Consider the following 16813-nt stretch of genomic DNA (forward strand, 5'->3'; position numbering starts at 1 on the left):
TATGTAGTATGTTTGAGAGTTAGTTATTATCCATGTATACAAATACATGGAGTTACACAAGGGTTTTATGAAGTATTTGACAAATTGGTGTTTGTTGCCACTTCTGTACTGGTATTGTAGAACAGACTTTTCAAGCAGCTGTTACTTGTGTATATTCTTTTGACAGTTAAAAGTAATAGATTTGGGTTTGTCTGGCTTGGTTTTGTTTTCATTTTATGGTTTTACTGTAAGTTAAATTAGCTTGGTTAAATTAGCTTGTCTGAGATAGGCTTTGTAATTCTTATTTTTCTAATTCTTAGTGCTATTTGCTAAATATGACATTATACCCTGTAAATAGATAATAGAAATACATATTTTAAAGATAACATTTTATGTCTCTACAGGAGATCTGTATTGCAAAGCATAATGAAAAGATCCAGCAGCATCACCAGAGTGAGGAGGAATATAAAATGCACCATACTGTTCAGCTAGTAAGTTTGAGTTTTCTGCTGTTGAGTTTAGTCTTTAGTTAATAGCTTGCATTCCTCATTATACATTAATTAGGAGAGTATTCAGGGTGATAGCTGTTTTAGAAAAGATGGTGTGTATCCCTGACCTTTGCACCAGGGATTTCTGTATCATATTATGCTGGTAAGGGGGAGTATATAGCTGTGTTAGGATGACATTGAACACAAGCAAATAAAACAATTCTTTAATGTTAGGTTCACAGTCTAAGTGATTACTGCCAGAGTTAGGCTGCATGCAGTTTGTTATCAGGTGCATGTAGATGATTCTGGACTTCTTCAAGTACAGTGTCAGATAGGCTGAGATGAGTGAGGAAACCATACACATTTATTCTTGAATCTTAATAAGCTTGTTTGTTATTTTCTTCTTTCTACAAAAGAAATCACTTGAATTGTGTTGTATAAAGATGTAGTTTCAGTTGTGTGCTCCACAATTCTCTGCACAGTCTCATCACAGAGAATAGGCTAGCTAGTCTAACTCTTGTGCTGAACATAATAGACTTTATCTTAAAGAATATTCAAATTCTGGGATAGGTCTTGGGAGCTGATATAGTATCAATATTTAATAAAGATCACTGACAAAGATGCATTGAAATCCAAGTCTCTTCAATTCAGGCTTCAATTAGATTAGTGAAAGTGATTCTATTTCATCCTTATACATTTTTAACATTGATACATTTGTCCAGGAAGTCAGCTGCATAATTTATTTTATGAAAAGGCTACTTGTGAAAGACTACTTATTGGCATACTCTTTAAGCAACTTAGAAAACCTTTTTTTCCCCAGTTTTTACAATAAGGCAAAGGAATTTGCTGTGTGGATTGTAGTCCCTTTATCATTCTTAAAAATAAGACTTGACAAAGCTGAAGGACTTTCTTGTCTCTCAAACATTACAGGGCTTTTTTGTTATTTATTTCACAGAGTTGCCCACTTGCCTTATGTAAAGAACCTTACGCTATTTTTTTTTCTTTTTTTATGTTAATAATGTGACTGAAAATTTGTACTGTTATTGTAAAATAGGTTTTCTGCCACTTTTTTTCCATGAAGAATTTTGAAAAGATAACCTCGAGGTTGTCCAAACCTGAAATCAAATAACAATTGCATTTTCACTATTCTTATTTAAAAAAAAAACAAACCGAACAAAAAACCAGCAAATAAACAAAAAAACCCCTTGAGTTTGGGAGTGTTTCAGGAAAATTTTGATCTGATTGCATATGTAACATGCAAGTGTGGTGGTAGAACCTTCCTTTCTTCTTGCTATAATCTTTTCTTTATGCTTCTGTTTTAACTTCTTTTCTGCATTGCTCTGTTATTTTCTTTTCTTTTCATCATGTGCTTCTATTACTCTTCACCTTTTCCTGTTTCCTGTCCTTAATTTTTCAGACATGTTCTCCTCTTCCTATCCCTAATGCATCTATACTTACTTACTTCCGAATCACAGGAGTTGGCTCTTTATGAAGGACACCAGGCCACTAGCTGACTTCTGAAAATGACAGGCAGGCAGACACTACTTTTGTGTTGACCGAATGACAATAAAAGTTCACAGAAGTGATCAGAATTTTGAATTATGATGATGAAGATGAGCTCTTAAAAGTCATACTAAATGCTGTGAGTCATTTAAGAATGAAAGCTGCTGTTTCTGCTCAAGGTTTTTTCCTTATAGTCACCTGTTCTATCACTTTTTCCTGAAAACTTCTGAACTTGCATCTAATGACTTCTGCCGTCTGATAACTAGCATCCACTTTCAATAAATTTGACTGAAGAGTAGTGTTTTGTTTCAAAGATGTAACTTTGCTGAAGTTTTGTGAAAATGGATGACTAGTTAAAGGAGGTGGATCCAAATGTGTGTTTTCACGGAGGTAAGATCTCTAAACAAGAAAAAAATACAACTGTCTTAGTTGCAAGGAAGAGCTTCAAACCTTTATTGAAGTAAGATTACAGAAAAAAGCTGGATTAAATAATGACAGCATAAGTTAATTAAACACAAACTTTCATTTACTGTTGTAAATTATAATGAAAATGTTGACTTAATTTGCTCAATATTAGATTCAATACTGGGTGACACTGAGTTCCGTGATTTCTTGCACTGTGAAAATACTATTATGACTTGTTTTAAACGGGCAGCCTTGCAATTTGGACTGTCATTTTGTTCTTGGAATGAGAGAAAATGGATACTGGTTTGCTGTCTGGCTAATTTGTACTGTTTATAATTTAAGGGGGCTTTTTTCAGTATACTATTCTGTCACATCTCTAGTTCTTTCTCATGTTCCAAGGTAACAAGTCAAGTGTTCCAATTCCAGATTGAAATCTTTCTTTACTGAGCTTTGCATTTCTTTGAGATTATAAAACACGAAATGTGTAATGTTTTTTAAGGGGAAGACAAAGGCCAAGTTTTGAAGTTCAGAAATGTGTTTATTTGAGAAGTAGATTGTTAGGTAATACTTAAAAATTAGCAGAAGAGTTATTTTAATTCAGTTTTTTAAATAATGCTAAACATAGCATTGGATGTAATATTTACATGTTTTCCATATATTTTCTCAGAAGCGAGATCAATTACAAGATGAAGAAGAAAGAAAGAGCTCCTGGGTTAGTCAGGAACGACAGAAAACACTGGACAGACTTCGCACATTTAAACAGGTAACAGAGGAAAAGTTGTTCTTTTCCACCAGTTTCTTTTGCAAAGAACATTTTCACCCATTCCAGGGCTAGACTATCCTATTAGCTATTGTCCTTCATTGTGCAGTTAATTGTTCTTTGGAAAATTTACAACAAAATACAGCATTGGCGGTAACGAATTCCTCTGGCCATTGCATTCCCAGTGCCGTAATAAGCCTCTTTTCACTCTTACATCTACACCTTGTGACAAGACACTTAGCAAATGTTCCTAAAAGAAATACAATCTAAATGGTATTTCCCACAAAGAGCATTACCATCTGACACACCCCCACTACTACTGGTTTCTAGAACACCTGCCAGTACCTGCCCCTTCCTATTACAATGGAAGTATCAGAAAATGGATAGAAGGTGGAATGAAGGGGAGAGAGTAAGTAAAGGGGTGAAAGTGTGAGAAAACAGAGACTGTAATAATTGGCAAAGACTTTTTTTTGTTTTGCTGAATACATAAAAAAATACCGGTATGAGAAGTTTCTTTACTGGAAAGCTGTCTTGCTCAGCAGTACACTGCTTATCATATCTTTGTTGTGCAAGGCTTTTGAATTGCATAGCTTCTGTAAATTAAAGCAAATTTACTTACTTTAACCAGCAACTGTTAATGAACTGACTTTACGTATAGGCATGTTTATATTGTTATGATGTCTTGCTCTAGGCCTACCACATTTGTGTAAAATGTATTAGACCTGTCTTTCAGAAGCAGTTTAAATTTTTGCATAAAAATGGCTATAGATCAAAGTAATATGAAAAGACAGATATTGAGGCAGCAAATTTAAGAACTAAATAAAAAATACTTTGGAAAGTCTCAAAATACTTGATGTTTTCAAGAGATATGTTTTTAAGCAGTATGATTCACACCTAAGGCCAGTGTATTAGGTCAGAGAGGATGGGAGCCATTGCCCACTTTTAGAAAAGGAAAGCAAGAGGGAATTTTGAATTTTAATTTCCAGAAAAAACAGTTTTGAATGTACAATCTGGTTCTTAGTGAAATCCTAATTCTAATCCATGTATATCCCTGACTAGACCAATCACGTGTAAATTGCTGCTTAACCAAGAATAAAAATTAAGAAAACTGATCATTTTTTGCATAAAGGTGAGGATATATTTGTTTTGTTTTTACATCAAGAGCAAAACGAATGAAAATAGTAGATGAATTCTGCTTGTCAGAAAGGCAAACCCTAATGACAGGTACTTAGAATCTAGAATAGTGTGTTGCATATACTTATCTAATTGTCAATAACTTACTCACTTCAGCGGTACCCTGGGCAAGTAATACTTAAATCAACCAGACTACGGCTGACTCACACCAGAAGAAAATGTGCAGCCAGCTCAGTGTCCTGTGTCAATCAGCCTCAATCTTTGCCAGCAACCATACAAATTCAAGAGAAAAGTGAAGAGGTAGAATTGGAAAATGCAGTTCAGCCTTTGGAAGTGCAGGAATCCACAAGCTTAGAACAACTTCACGATATCTCGTTACCTCCCAATGGTGTTACCTCTGAACTGCCTCATGTTAGTACTTCTCCACCCAGCAGTAATGAGCTTCAACCAGAGACTGTTACTGTAGTACCGCTTCCACCCCCTTTGCCTCCACCACTTCCACCTCCAGCTCCACCTTTGCCCTCCAAGGAAGATGCCACCAAATCCTTAGAGAAAAGCGACAGCTTTGTTAAACGTCAGAGTGAGGAGAAGGGAGTCCAGCACTCTTCCGGTATCCCGCCAGCACATCTGTTTGACAGCAGTCAGTTAGTCAGTGCCAAGAAGAAGCTTAAGAAGACCGGTGATCTAGAGGGTTTACAGAGGAGGAAAGGTAATGTTTTCATTTCTGTGCATTTAATTGTAATGCACATCAGTTCCTCTTTTGAATTGCTCTATAGAAAAGTGTATGCTATGATGATTCATTTATAATTATTAATGGAAAAGTTGTTAAATCCTTTTCAGCTGACAAACATTGCCAACTCAAATTTTAGGACCTATACAATAGCATGTGGTATACTTGTTCAGTTAGACAGAAAACACTTGTGAAGCTGTATCTAAGATATACCACGTTAGACTAGCTAGAAAATGGAGCTAAATGTTGTCTAAAAGAATATTTTCCTATCTAATTTACAGCCATCACTGCAAATACTACATGCTTTACCTGAGGGTGTGGTGTTTTTTTAATAACAGAATTTTACATAATTTCTGACCTAGTAGAATTAAAACTTGTCTTGGGACATAGGAAACCTTGAGAATGCTTTCTTCAAGGTTTCTTCAAATTTTAATACAAAAATCCACAAACCTTCAAGAACCCTTCAGAGCTGAGTAAGAATATGTAAGTTTAACTGTAACTGGAAATTAAATCTGTAATAATTCAGCAAAGCATGTTAATAAATAGTTGAAAGATCAAAAACTTCTTTGGAAACTGAAGAGAATGAATAGAGCACAGGGCTGAGCTGGGGGATCTGTTACAACTTGTTGATTCTGTGCTACTTGTTCTTGACTGTTTATCCTTTATCCCATACGTAAAATGGGGAGAATGGCAGCAATGATTGAACAAAATAATCCTGGTGTTTCGGTGAAACATGCTATATTGGAGCAAAGTTTTTATTTGAAAATCAGAGATGGGATTTTCAGAAGTGCTTAGCTGAGCTATTCTCCTGGAAGTCACTGAGAAAAAGTACCTTGAGTTGGGCCTTGATGCACACTGCTGTAATATGGCTGTAATATTTTATTAAAAATTCTATGTGGCTCTGTCGATTACAACTACAGAAAACATCCCTCCATTGACATTTTCCCTCATCTAGACAAAATCAAAATTAGAACTGTCTTCATCAATCAGACAGAAACAAGAGTGTTTCCTCTAGAATTGTCTTTAAATGACTGAAAACCTTTGAAGCAACTGAATAGTTAGAGAATTCTTAAGCTCCTATGAATCCTGCAGGTCACAGGTAAAGTGTCTTAAGTTCATTATCAATTTTGATGCTGCTGTGCTCCATTTTTGGTTTTCTGTAGTCCTACTGTTTAGTTTTTTGATACCCATTTTATCTTGCAATTTTATATAAAGCACATATTGTGTGTGCAATTTGATATACATCACAAAATGACAAATATAAAATCAAATTCCATCCTCCCTCTTAAGAGTATTGTTAATGTCTGCAGCAGCACTCTACCTGCTGTTCTGCATTCCCCAAGATGTTCCAAGTCTCTAAGTGGCTTCAGAAATTTGTCTCTGTATGACAGATGAGTGTCTTACAATCCTTCCTTCCTCCTTAAAATGTGCAGTCCTGTATTATTCTTTTATTTCTCTCTTTTCTCTGTGTCTATTCCAACTGTCTGGGCCATTAGTCTGATGGACAAAGCTGACTCCTAAATGCAAACCAGGTTCTTAAAATGTATTCTACAATATACAAAAAAGAACTGGAGATACTCATCTGTTGATTGATACGTGCTAGTGTATGCAAGCTATTTCAAACTGTTGTACTTTTATTATGACGCATTCTCTGGGATAGAGATCTTGCCTGCTTGTAGCTCTTCAAAGAGCCAAAGCCTGATTTTTATTTCTGCAGAGAAGTAGTTTCAAACTGGTGATAAAGGAAGGATTTTGTGATAAAGTATTAACTCTTACTTCTCTGTTTTCATTAATTATAAAGGAAGGGAATTTATATAGGCATGCTGTGACTAGGTGTTACTACATACATGAATCCAGAGAAGCAGGAAAGTGCATGCTGTTGCAGTTGACTATGCTGCTGCTTCCCTCACTGACATGTAGTAATAGTCATATAGTAGGTATAATCAGCCACAAAATGCAAGTGCTGATAATGGATTGCACAGTTCAATACTTAAGATATGTACTCATTACCTGAGTTTCAAAGTCAAGAAAGATAGTGTAATAAACACTTTCATTGTGTCAGATTCATTGCAGCTATTTTGATTTTCCTGACTGCAAACAGGAAAGCCATCTTGTTCAAAGAGTTTTACTACCTGCCTGATAGGAGGTTAAGTGGTTTCAGAAATTATAATTGTCTGTATAAACCAGTTTTGACCTGGTAATAGGGAAGATAAACTTGGAGACTGAAACAGTATTGGAGCTACCATTATACTTATGGTATGGGACTGTCAGATTAATAGTATGCGGCTACTTTTTGGTCTGTAGGAAATATAAATGAAGACTGATAAAATTTAGTAAAAATAACGCTGAAGGTCTTTTGATTTACTGCAGTGAGTTCCCCGATGGATGAAGTGCTGGCTTCCTTGAAACGTGGCAGCTTTCACTTAAGGAAAGTTGAGCAGAGAAGTCTCCCTCCTTTTCCTGATGAAGATGATAGCAATAACATCTTGGCACAGATCAGGAAAGGGGTGAAACTGAAGAAAGTGCAGAAAGATGTTTTGAGAGAATCATTTACAATTCTGCCTGATACTGACCCTCTGACAAGGAGCATCCATGAAGCATTGCGACGAATTAAGGAAGCATCACCTGAATCAGAGGATGAAGAGGAGAGTTTGCCTTGCACAGACTGGGAAAATTAACCTGTAATTAACCTACATTTTAAAAAAAAATATTTTTTCAACACTTTTCATATAACAATAGCAGCTAAGCCTCAGGTTGTGCGTTCTAGGAGACTTAGTATGAATGTTAGTAAACTGACATCGAACGTGGTAAAACATGCACATATGAATTTAGTATTACTGATGTTTCCAAGAATTAAGGTTTATAGTAAGGAAAACTTTTTTTAGGCAACATCTTACCCTTTAATTGTTTGAATACTTTTGCTGAATATTGACAGGACTACTCCTATAAAAAGCTGTTTTATTTAGTGAATTTGAAGGTACCGTTTGCAGCTTACCAAAAAGCTTTAAAAAGCTTTTAAGTAATAAAGCAGCACAATCACTCTTGGACACATCTTGTACTTATTTGCTAATTACTTCTGGCCTTCCAAAAATTTAGCACATTTATCATTTCAGACTGAATAGCTTCAAGTGAAGGATGGTTAGATTTGACTGCTGAACACATTGAAATCTCATTGGTTACCCTGTGTGACTGACTCTTTGATAGCTTGGTTTCAATCTGTAAACTCTCTGACTTAATTGAATTTCCAGACTGTAAATAGTAAATATACAAATATAATTTATACTTCTGCTACTCCTATGAATCCCATGAACTTCCATTATACTAAGCTACAGTGCCTGAAAGTGCAGATACTAGACTTCAGCTGATGAAATTCATGATTTCAGGACAAAGCAGAAATTGGCAAGACTAGTTTTCAAAATTATGGCTGCATCAGTAGCACAAATGGATTCTTGATTACAACAACAGCATACAGCACTATTCTTCTGTGGTGGTCTTTTTCTGCTACTGGCATGTGGATGAACTTAAGTCTCAGTGAAAGTTCGCACTAAACTTAAAATTTGGAGAAAAGAGAGGTATGACAATCTGTAAAGACTTTAAAAATCTGTTTAGAAATCGAAGCCTATTTCAAGAATACAGAAGATAAGTATTTATAATCCTTGCAACACAGCTAGCAGTAGAAAAAAGATAACCTTTTTGGGTGTTTACAATGAGGCATTTCTACCCTGGTTAGTTATTACCGTAGCTGGAGAGTGGCTATTGATAAAAGTGCTACAGCTGTTTAAAAAAGTGATGGTGACTTAGCCCATCATCTGCTGAATGTTGTTGTGATTATGAAATACTGTGTCTCAAACTGTTCCATTGTTATGTTATTTTATAATAATAATAATAACAACAATAATAATAATAATTTATTATTATTATTATTGTTATTATTATTGATTTTTAAAAAGGAAAATAAACGTTGCCTTTATTTCCTCATGAACTAGCCATTGGCCACACTAATGATTTAATAATGTTTAATTATGGCATGCTCCTTCTATTCCATACCAAATGTACTGCTACTTTTGGAGTTGAAAATCCAGGAGTGGATTTTCTTGCTGAAACTCAAAGTGAAGATAATTTTGTTCGGATGTAACTTTTTTCTATACTTGCATACTGAAAACTTCCACTACCACAGTCCTTCAGAAATCAAGTGACAGCTATAAGAAAAGACATGTCTTGGAATTGACTTGGCTTTCTCAGTGCAATTATTCTCATTTCCTAGATAACTGAGCAAATTTAAACTTTGTGATTTGATTTGTGTAACTTAGTCTTTGGGATCTTGTTTGCAATTTTTAGCAAGAATACACTTTAATACTATGGGTCATTTAAAAAAAAAAAAAAAAAAAAAGGAATTTTCCAAGAGTAACTTCAAATTTTTTTAACCTAGTTGGTGGACCTTCTAAACATTTTCCACTGGAAGTGTATCCTCTTAAAAGTCTTACGTGTACATTGCCATGCAATATAAATACACGTTTTCCTCTGCTATTTTTTGCAGCTCCATAGAAGCAGTTCAGCGTGCAGGTTGAAAATCACTGCCATGCAGTACCTGTAGTGCACTGGCTGTTGTCCCCTTTTTACAAGTCTACAATTATGGCATCTTCCCCTTTTAGGGATGCATGCCTGTCAAATGCTGAGGTCCCATGAAATCACTTGGACTTAAAGCAGGATGCAGCATCAGAGTTCTGAGTGTGTGCTCCTTGGAGTTCTTCACACATCTGGGACCTGCTTTCTCTAACCAATGTCATACTTTGTTATGAAAAAATCCTGGTTTTATGAGATGAGACTATTTAACCAGTAGTACAGATTTGATTGAAAAACAGTTGTACAAAATAGCTAACAGCTCAGAAAGGAAAAACGGGCCCCTGCTATGGAACCATGTGAAATAATCTTGGAGAACAGAGATTGAGACAAAGCCCTTGTGAAATTCAGTTGAATAAATACTTTTTCATGTAGATGAGTGTGCTTGCTTGAACATATAGACTGGTTACCCAGAATTTATTACATGAGTCAAATCTGCTTAAAGTCTATTGTAGAAATTGCAGAATAGTATTTTTTATTATAAGGTTATCCATTTAATACCATGCTTTAAGACTGGCCTACTGATTTTTAACTGTAAGCTCTGCACATACAAAAACCAGTTGCGTAGAGATTTTAGGTTGAAAACAGTTATACAAAAGTATATTGGCACGTATGTTACGAGCTATGCTTAATACATATACGTCCTTATTAAAGGCTAAACGTAATGCAATCATTTGCTCTTAGGACTGAAGGCTAAATCTGATATAATGATGTTTTTCAAGTGCCAAAAAGTGTCTTAATGTATGTGCAAGGAGTATTAACAATGTCTACTGAAGTGGTTTTATTAATTATTGAAGTTTGAAGACAAACTAATAGTAAATAATTCCTGCAGGAGATCTAGTCATCTCTTGGATTACCTGCTTTATGAGTTAACTTCTACATACAGTTATGACTAACTTTTGTAAGAGCAGTTCCTTCCTTATGGACAATCTAAACTATGTACAAAAATGTTGAGGCATTCTATGTATTGGAAGTACAGCTGAACAAGCAGTACACAGAGGCAGTAACTTCTGTATGAAAAATCAGAAGATTACTGGTTATCAGAAGTATCCCAAGCGTGTGTGTGTGCACACACATAAATCATTATAGTACATTAAGAGCACTCTAAGTAATGCGAAACCTGGGTTCCTGAGAGTGGTGGACAAAGTAACAGATAAGAAGCTAGCTTTTGGTCTCTGTAGTCTTTTAATCCATTATTCTGGGACTCTTCCAAGTACGTGTTCACTGCCAGTAATACCAGAAGGCAAAAAAAGACCTGGTCATACTCTGTGTGTCCTGGCTCCAGAGTTAGTGTGTCATTACCCTGGGAGCAAAGAGAATAAAGGCTTTTGAAGACACTGCTCAATATTGCATGTTGGAATTGGCTGATACGTTGATCATGGAGTATTTGTACAGCTGTTTAGCTTTTCAGATGTTCCTTTTTCTTTTTTCCCAAACAGGTGATTCACAGCCACTGATGTGAGAAAAGAAACCCCAGTTGAAGATTACTTTTCCTCTTCATTTCTGAATATTCAGAGCCAGCAGTTATGACCATCAATTCCACAGGAGGCTTTCTTTGGCAAATGATTCAGTACATGGAAAAAATGGCCTGAAATGTTAGTTTTCGGGTCACTTTTTTCTTTAATTTGTTCAAAAAATTCTGGTTTGGGCAGAAAGCTAATTTGTTTAGAAGTGCATTTTATATAACCAAGAATGCCCGATTCTTAAGCACTTTTTATATTTGCGTTAGTAATATGTGGCCAGTTAAGTGAGGGGGGCATTTTGAGTTGGGAGAATACTTGCTGTTAGAGTAACTTTGGGATTCAGCCAAGACATCAAACCAGCTATAAAACGTCCTCTTCACTGCACTGAATATATCATCTGCTTGAAAATCCAACTAAATAGCTCCTTGCAGAGAAGCTTGCTGTGTAGCAGTGTGATATTCCAGAGAGAGCAGAATTCCTAGTTGCACTACAGTAGCTGAAATTCAGTAACATGCAACTAAGACTTTTTTTCTTCTTAGTTTGAAGAAGTGTATGTCAGTATGAAGAGTAACAGGTGACCACAGCACAATGAGAAATAAGAATTCAGTACATATTCAAGAATGTGTTTGTTTCCAACATGGTACATTTAGCAAGACATACTGCACACCTTCTTAGAAGGTCATTTGTAGTCTGACACCTTTTTAAAGTAGACATTTTCATGCTTTTTTAAAATCATATTTAGCTATGCTAAACCAAGTTAGTTATACTTTTATCATGTTACAAGAAGCAGTATTTTGAAATTTCATACTTAAATTTATTTTTCTCTTTTGGATTAAAATGGCTTTTGATTACTCTAAGCAGCCTTCTTTAAAAAAAGATCAAAGCACTTAAACATACTGGTAATTCAGTTGTGAAAATCATGCTTCTTTTGCTGGTTTTCATTATTCCCTTTAGTGGCTGCAAAAATGTTTGTATTTCATACCCAAAAGCCTACCAGCTGGGAAAAAACTTCCCTTTTGATCCTGACTATTTGTTTTTTTAAAGGAGAGTTACAGCTTCCTCTGCGGTGAATACTTAGAAGTAATCCTGAACTTCATGACTAATGGCTGCAGGCAGCTACCCTTACAATACCATAGTACTAAGAGGTATGTCAGTACAGAGATACAGGTAGCCTTGTACCATCTAGAAACTCCATGTGATATTAAAGTCAGCCCATTACAATTCTAGGAAAACTGAATTTTCACTAGCCTTTTATTTTTACTACCATGACATACTACAGCATGACATGTGTTTGAGAAATACACAGTCCCTGTCATTTGTGCAGTGTGGTCCATTCACTGTTGCTCTTGTGACGGACAAACTACTATGGGGATTTAGTTTTTTTAAGTGGAGTTATGCATTGCTGTCATGTAATGGAACACGTACTGTGTTAATGTTTATAACAGGAGATTTCACGTCTTGCCATTTACTTATATAAAAAGGAACAGGAGAACTTACCTTAGTAATAGGCTATGTAGCCTAAAGGAACGTCAGCTCTTGGACCCTTCAGTTGTTTTGCTGTGGGTGTCCTGAAATTAAAGCTCTGTCAAACATCTTGAAAGGATGTCACTTTACCCTTGCTATCAACAGGCATTTCCTTAACTTTGTTGCCTTATTTATAAAGTTAGTGAACATTCATTTTCAAAGCACCTGTGAGCAGTGTTACTGTGGAGTTGTATTGATTTTGCTTTATTAGTCTTCAGGTCTGTATTTTTCTGTCCCAAGATCAGGTCTATGAAACACATGGCACTGGCTTTCCAAGGCCTAAAACTACCCAATATTTTTTTCTTAAACTGCTTCTCTGAACCCTGAATTACATGGTGTGGTTGCAAGCTGTCTAATACTGTGTTCATGGAGCAATAACAGCAATTTCAAAGTTCATCATAATCATCTGACATTGCCTATACCATAAGCTGTGTGTATTTTTACTCTACATTTGTCTATACAGTCACACCACGTTAAAAGCGAGGTAATCAAATAAATTTTTGGCTGTAGCACAAAGCAGAACTATGACGTAGAATGGTAATTCAGATTATACAGTTCATCTGAAACTTAGTGCTAAATTAACAGTGGTGATGGAGCAACATTTATGTCCATTTTTTCTATTTTCCAGCCTGCAGTTTTATTCCTTAGATTATGCATATGGGACACTAGCAAAATTCCAAGCCGAGGAAAAATAGTGTAATTTAAAGTAGAGGTGCAGTGGTCCCCTTGCACAACATTTGTGTGTACAGTTTACCGCTGTGTTGTGATTCATCTAAATAGCTCCATGCTGTACTGTACTACAGTTTTCAGATTTGTTTGCCACATGATCTGTCATCTTTGCCTTGAAAAACGCGTGCATGATTGAGAAAAATTACTGTCCTTAATCTGTTTTCTATTTAGCCGAAATCTTAGATTCCTGTAATAGTTTAGGTTATAGAAATGGAGTTCTCATACAAAATTGTATTTTATGTGCACGCAAAAAGTAGTTGTTATGCTGAGCATAGCAGTTTATACCAGTTCAAAACTGCCATCTTCAATGTGGAAAGTGCATGGGTTTTTTCCACACACTGCTAAAAAAAAAAAATTCCTCCATTTTAATTCTCCATGAGTCACTAGATTTCACAATTTCACGTAATTCTGCACTTCGATATAAAAATTGTGCATATGTAACGTACAGGCTAATGCATAAAACTTCCTATCCTCTGTAATGTGGAATTTTGCTGTGGGATGGCTACAGCAGCAAATGGGGAAGGTTTAAGTATATTTACAAGAAACTTAGGGAAATTATTACAGTCCTGCATTGAGATTGGTTCCTCCGTAGCTGGGAAAAGCTGTGATAATTGTGTTGGTCCTTGAGAAATCTTAGCAAGCATCACTACAGAAAAACACGCAAACATATGCAAGGAAAGAGAGCCTCCATAAAAAGACGTTTCTACCTATTGATATTTTTCATTTGTGTCTGGGCTTCATTGTTGTTGCTGCATTTTTCTGTTGCTCGTCATTTATCGTAAGCAGTTTGTTAGCTTTCAGGCTTTTTCCACTTCTAGAAACTTCTTTGTTCCGATTAAAACTGTTTTAGTATAGTATAACTGATCCAGGTGAAGAGTTGCAATGTGTAATGTTATTGTACAAATGCTTGTGTGAGGACTGAAAAATCTTCCATGAGTGGGAACAAGAAACGAAATACTCAATTTCTACTAAAATAACCAAAATGTAAGGTAAACAGCAATAGTCTTTTGATCAGAAATGGAATTTGCATCAACATGATTTCATGCTCTCATTCACAGATGTTCCAGATCCTTTCCAAATGACCAATAGTCTTATTCACTTCACTATGTTTTCATATGTTAGTTAAGTTACCTGTCTAGGGTAGATGAAAGCTTTTTTATTTTTCTTAAATATCACTTTTAAGGTTTGGGGTGGTTTTTTTTTTGTTTTGTTTTGTTTCTTTAAATCTGACAGTTTGCATCCTACACCAGACACCTGTAAAATAAATTAGTATGATTATATATTGTGTTCTTTTGTGGCTGCATCAGGGATAGAACTCAACATGCTTCACTACATTATTTGTAAAGAATCATTTTGAATATAAGCACTATATTCTGTAATGTTTAATATTAAAGTAATGACAGGTGCATTTTTGAAGGTGCAACTTAGTAAGGAGGCAGCAACTTCTATTGGTTAATGTTACCCTTACTCCATTTGTTGCACTGAATTTCAGGAGTGTAATTTGTAAACCAAGTTTGCTCACATGTGTGTAATCAGATTTTATTTTCATTGTAATGCTTATGTAATTAAATTATCTGGATATATTTCTGGTAATGATTCCATAAGCATGGACCATATGTTGTTATGTTTAGCACTATGGAATTAATGTTAAGAACAAGCAAAGCTTCTTGCAAAGAAAAGGAGTAAACAGAAGCACCTTACTGGGAGAGCACATTGCATGATTTCAGTGCTACTGGAGCTGACGGACAGTAGGTCATCCTAAACTTGACTGCAGATCGCTCTTTGGTGTACTAGCACATTGACATACTGCTATCAGTGCTGTAAAAAGTACAGCCATGGCTATTTTTAACCTATAAATATACTGTAATTTAAATTTTTCCTAAAAAATGAATTTATATTTAATTGCTGCCTAATACATAAATACTTAAAATTAGGATTTTTAGAAGGGTCAAGGGTGGGTGGGCATGCGAGTATATTTTTGGGAGGGTTGTTGTATATACAGTTCTTTGCACTTCCCATTCACTTTGACTGTTAATCCGAAACTCCCAGCTCTGACTGTGGTGAATCTGCAACCTGACATTTACGTATTTTTATTGTGATTCAGGTCTTCTATATTCTGTGGCCCAGAGCTTCAGAATTTGACAGAAAAGGTCATCTTTCCATTCTCAAATGTGAATGCTCTGATGTACCTCTAATATGGAAAATGACCAAGCAGTGAATTTTACTCTGCTGAGTTTCTAATATTGATGTAGAGTATTATCTAAAGCTGATATCTAAGACTATTAACCAGTAGTGTGTCTGTTTGGAACAAGTAAAAAGGATGGTGGCTGTTTTGGTGAGTATAGCCCAAACTCTGCAGAGATTTTATTCCAGAGACTGTCACCTATTCAGTAATTAGTTTGCCATAGACAGGTGCAATTTTCACATTTAGAAAAGTATTTTTGATTTCTGAATTGGGAAATAGGTGTTGGGGATTAGGGATACTCACTTAACATCTCCCAGTGTGTTACTGTGGTTGCTATATGTTTTAAATTTCATCTTAAATACATACAAATACATCATCATAAGATGAAAGCTTAAGATATACAGATTGCTGCAGGTTGTCTTGCATGAGTGAAGCCAGTGAAGTTTAATGAAACTAACTTCTTTGTTAAGCCTGTGTTGAATAAATAAGAATAATCAAAAGAAAACCAACTTGCCATTCACTAGCTTTGTGCAATATTATCAGTAGACTCAAACACTACTAGGACGTTGTGCTTGGCTTTAAGGTTCTTTAACTCCATTATACTCAAAAGGACATATTAAATACATTTTTTATTGTAAACGACTCTGCAAATTTACTATGCCTAAAAATGCTCCATGTTATAAAGTAACAAGTATGTTTAAAAAAAAAGGTAAAAAACTAAACAAACATTTCTAGCAATACCTAAAACTAAAAAAAGTTTTTAACTGTCTGCTTTTTGCTTTTTTCTTTAGTGCACCTTTTCTGCAATGCAAGTTTCTTGCTGTGTATTTTGTGTTTTTTATTATCATGAGTCAGGAATTTAAACCTGTACACAAAAGTACTGCACTCACCTTCTTGTCCATGCAATGTAACATCATACTCACAGTTTTGGTGCTTTAAAATGATTCCTTTTTTCTTTATTAAAGGATATTTATTTGACCACTGTCTGGTTTTAATTTTGAGTATGTACCAACATTAAAAAAATATTTTTAGTACAGGTTGGTTCCCACCAAAAAAAAATTCTTATCATCTAGTTCATTTAGGTTTCCAACATTACTCCTCTCAAGCTGCTTGTCATTGCTTAATGACAGATGGCTCTGCCTAAGCTATGTTGCAGCAGGAAATAATTATATCAAGGTAACATCTTTGTAAACTAAATCACATAAACAGTTTAGGTATTACAGAAGAATCTTGCTCTTAAGTAATGCAGGATAGTTGTGCTTAAACACAAATCACACACATTTCCATCTCTTA

General features: G+C 35.3%; 1 protein-coding gene across 3 annotated transcripts in view; it reads left to right on the forward strand.

Moving 5' to 3' along the window:
- The window catches only part of JMY (junction mediating and regulatory protein, p53 cofactor), a 74494-nt gene extending 57996 nt beyond the window's left edge, over positions 1 to 16498 (forward strand). Inside the window, exons 7-11 of one of the 3 annotated variants that reach the window (XR_005931515.1) lie at positions 384 to 470; positions 3043 to 3138; positions 4426 to 4978; positions 7370 to 8571; positions 11059 to 16498. Coding sequence is in view for 2 of the 3 variants with exons in the window: in XM_030003250.2 (XP_029859110.1) it covers positions 384 to 470; positions 3043 to 3138; positions 4426 to 4978; positions 7370 to 7677 (1044 nt within the window). In the remaining variant the exon portion in view is untranslated. Of the gene's footprint in view, positions 1 to 383; positions 471 to 3042; positions 3139 to 4425; positions 4979 to 7369 lie in introns of all 3 variants that reach the window. The other 2 variants (XM_030003250.2, XM_030003249.2) reach the window with 2 other exon arrangements.
- Positions 16499 to 16813: the final 315 nt, after the last annotated feature.

This window comes from Aquila chrysaetos, chromosome Z (assembly GCF_900496995.4).
Source record: "Aquila chrysaetos chrysaetos chromosome Z, bAquChr1.4, whole genome shotgun sequence".
Taxonomy (NCBI): Eukaryota; Metazoa; Chordata; class Aves; order Accipitriformes; family Accipitridae; genus Aquila; species Aquila chrysaetos.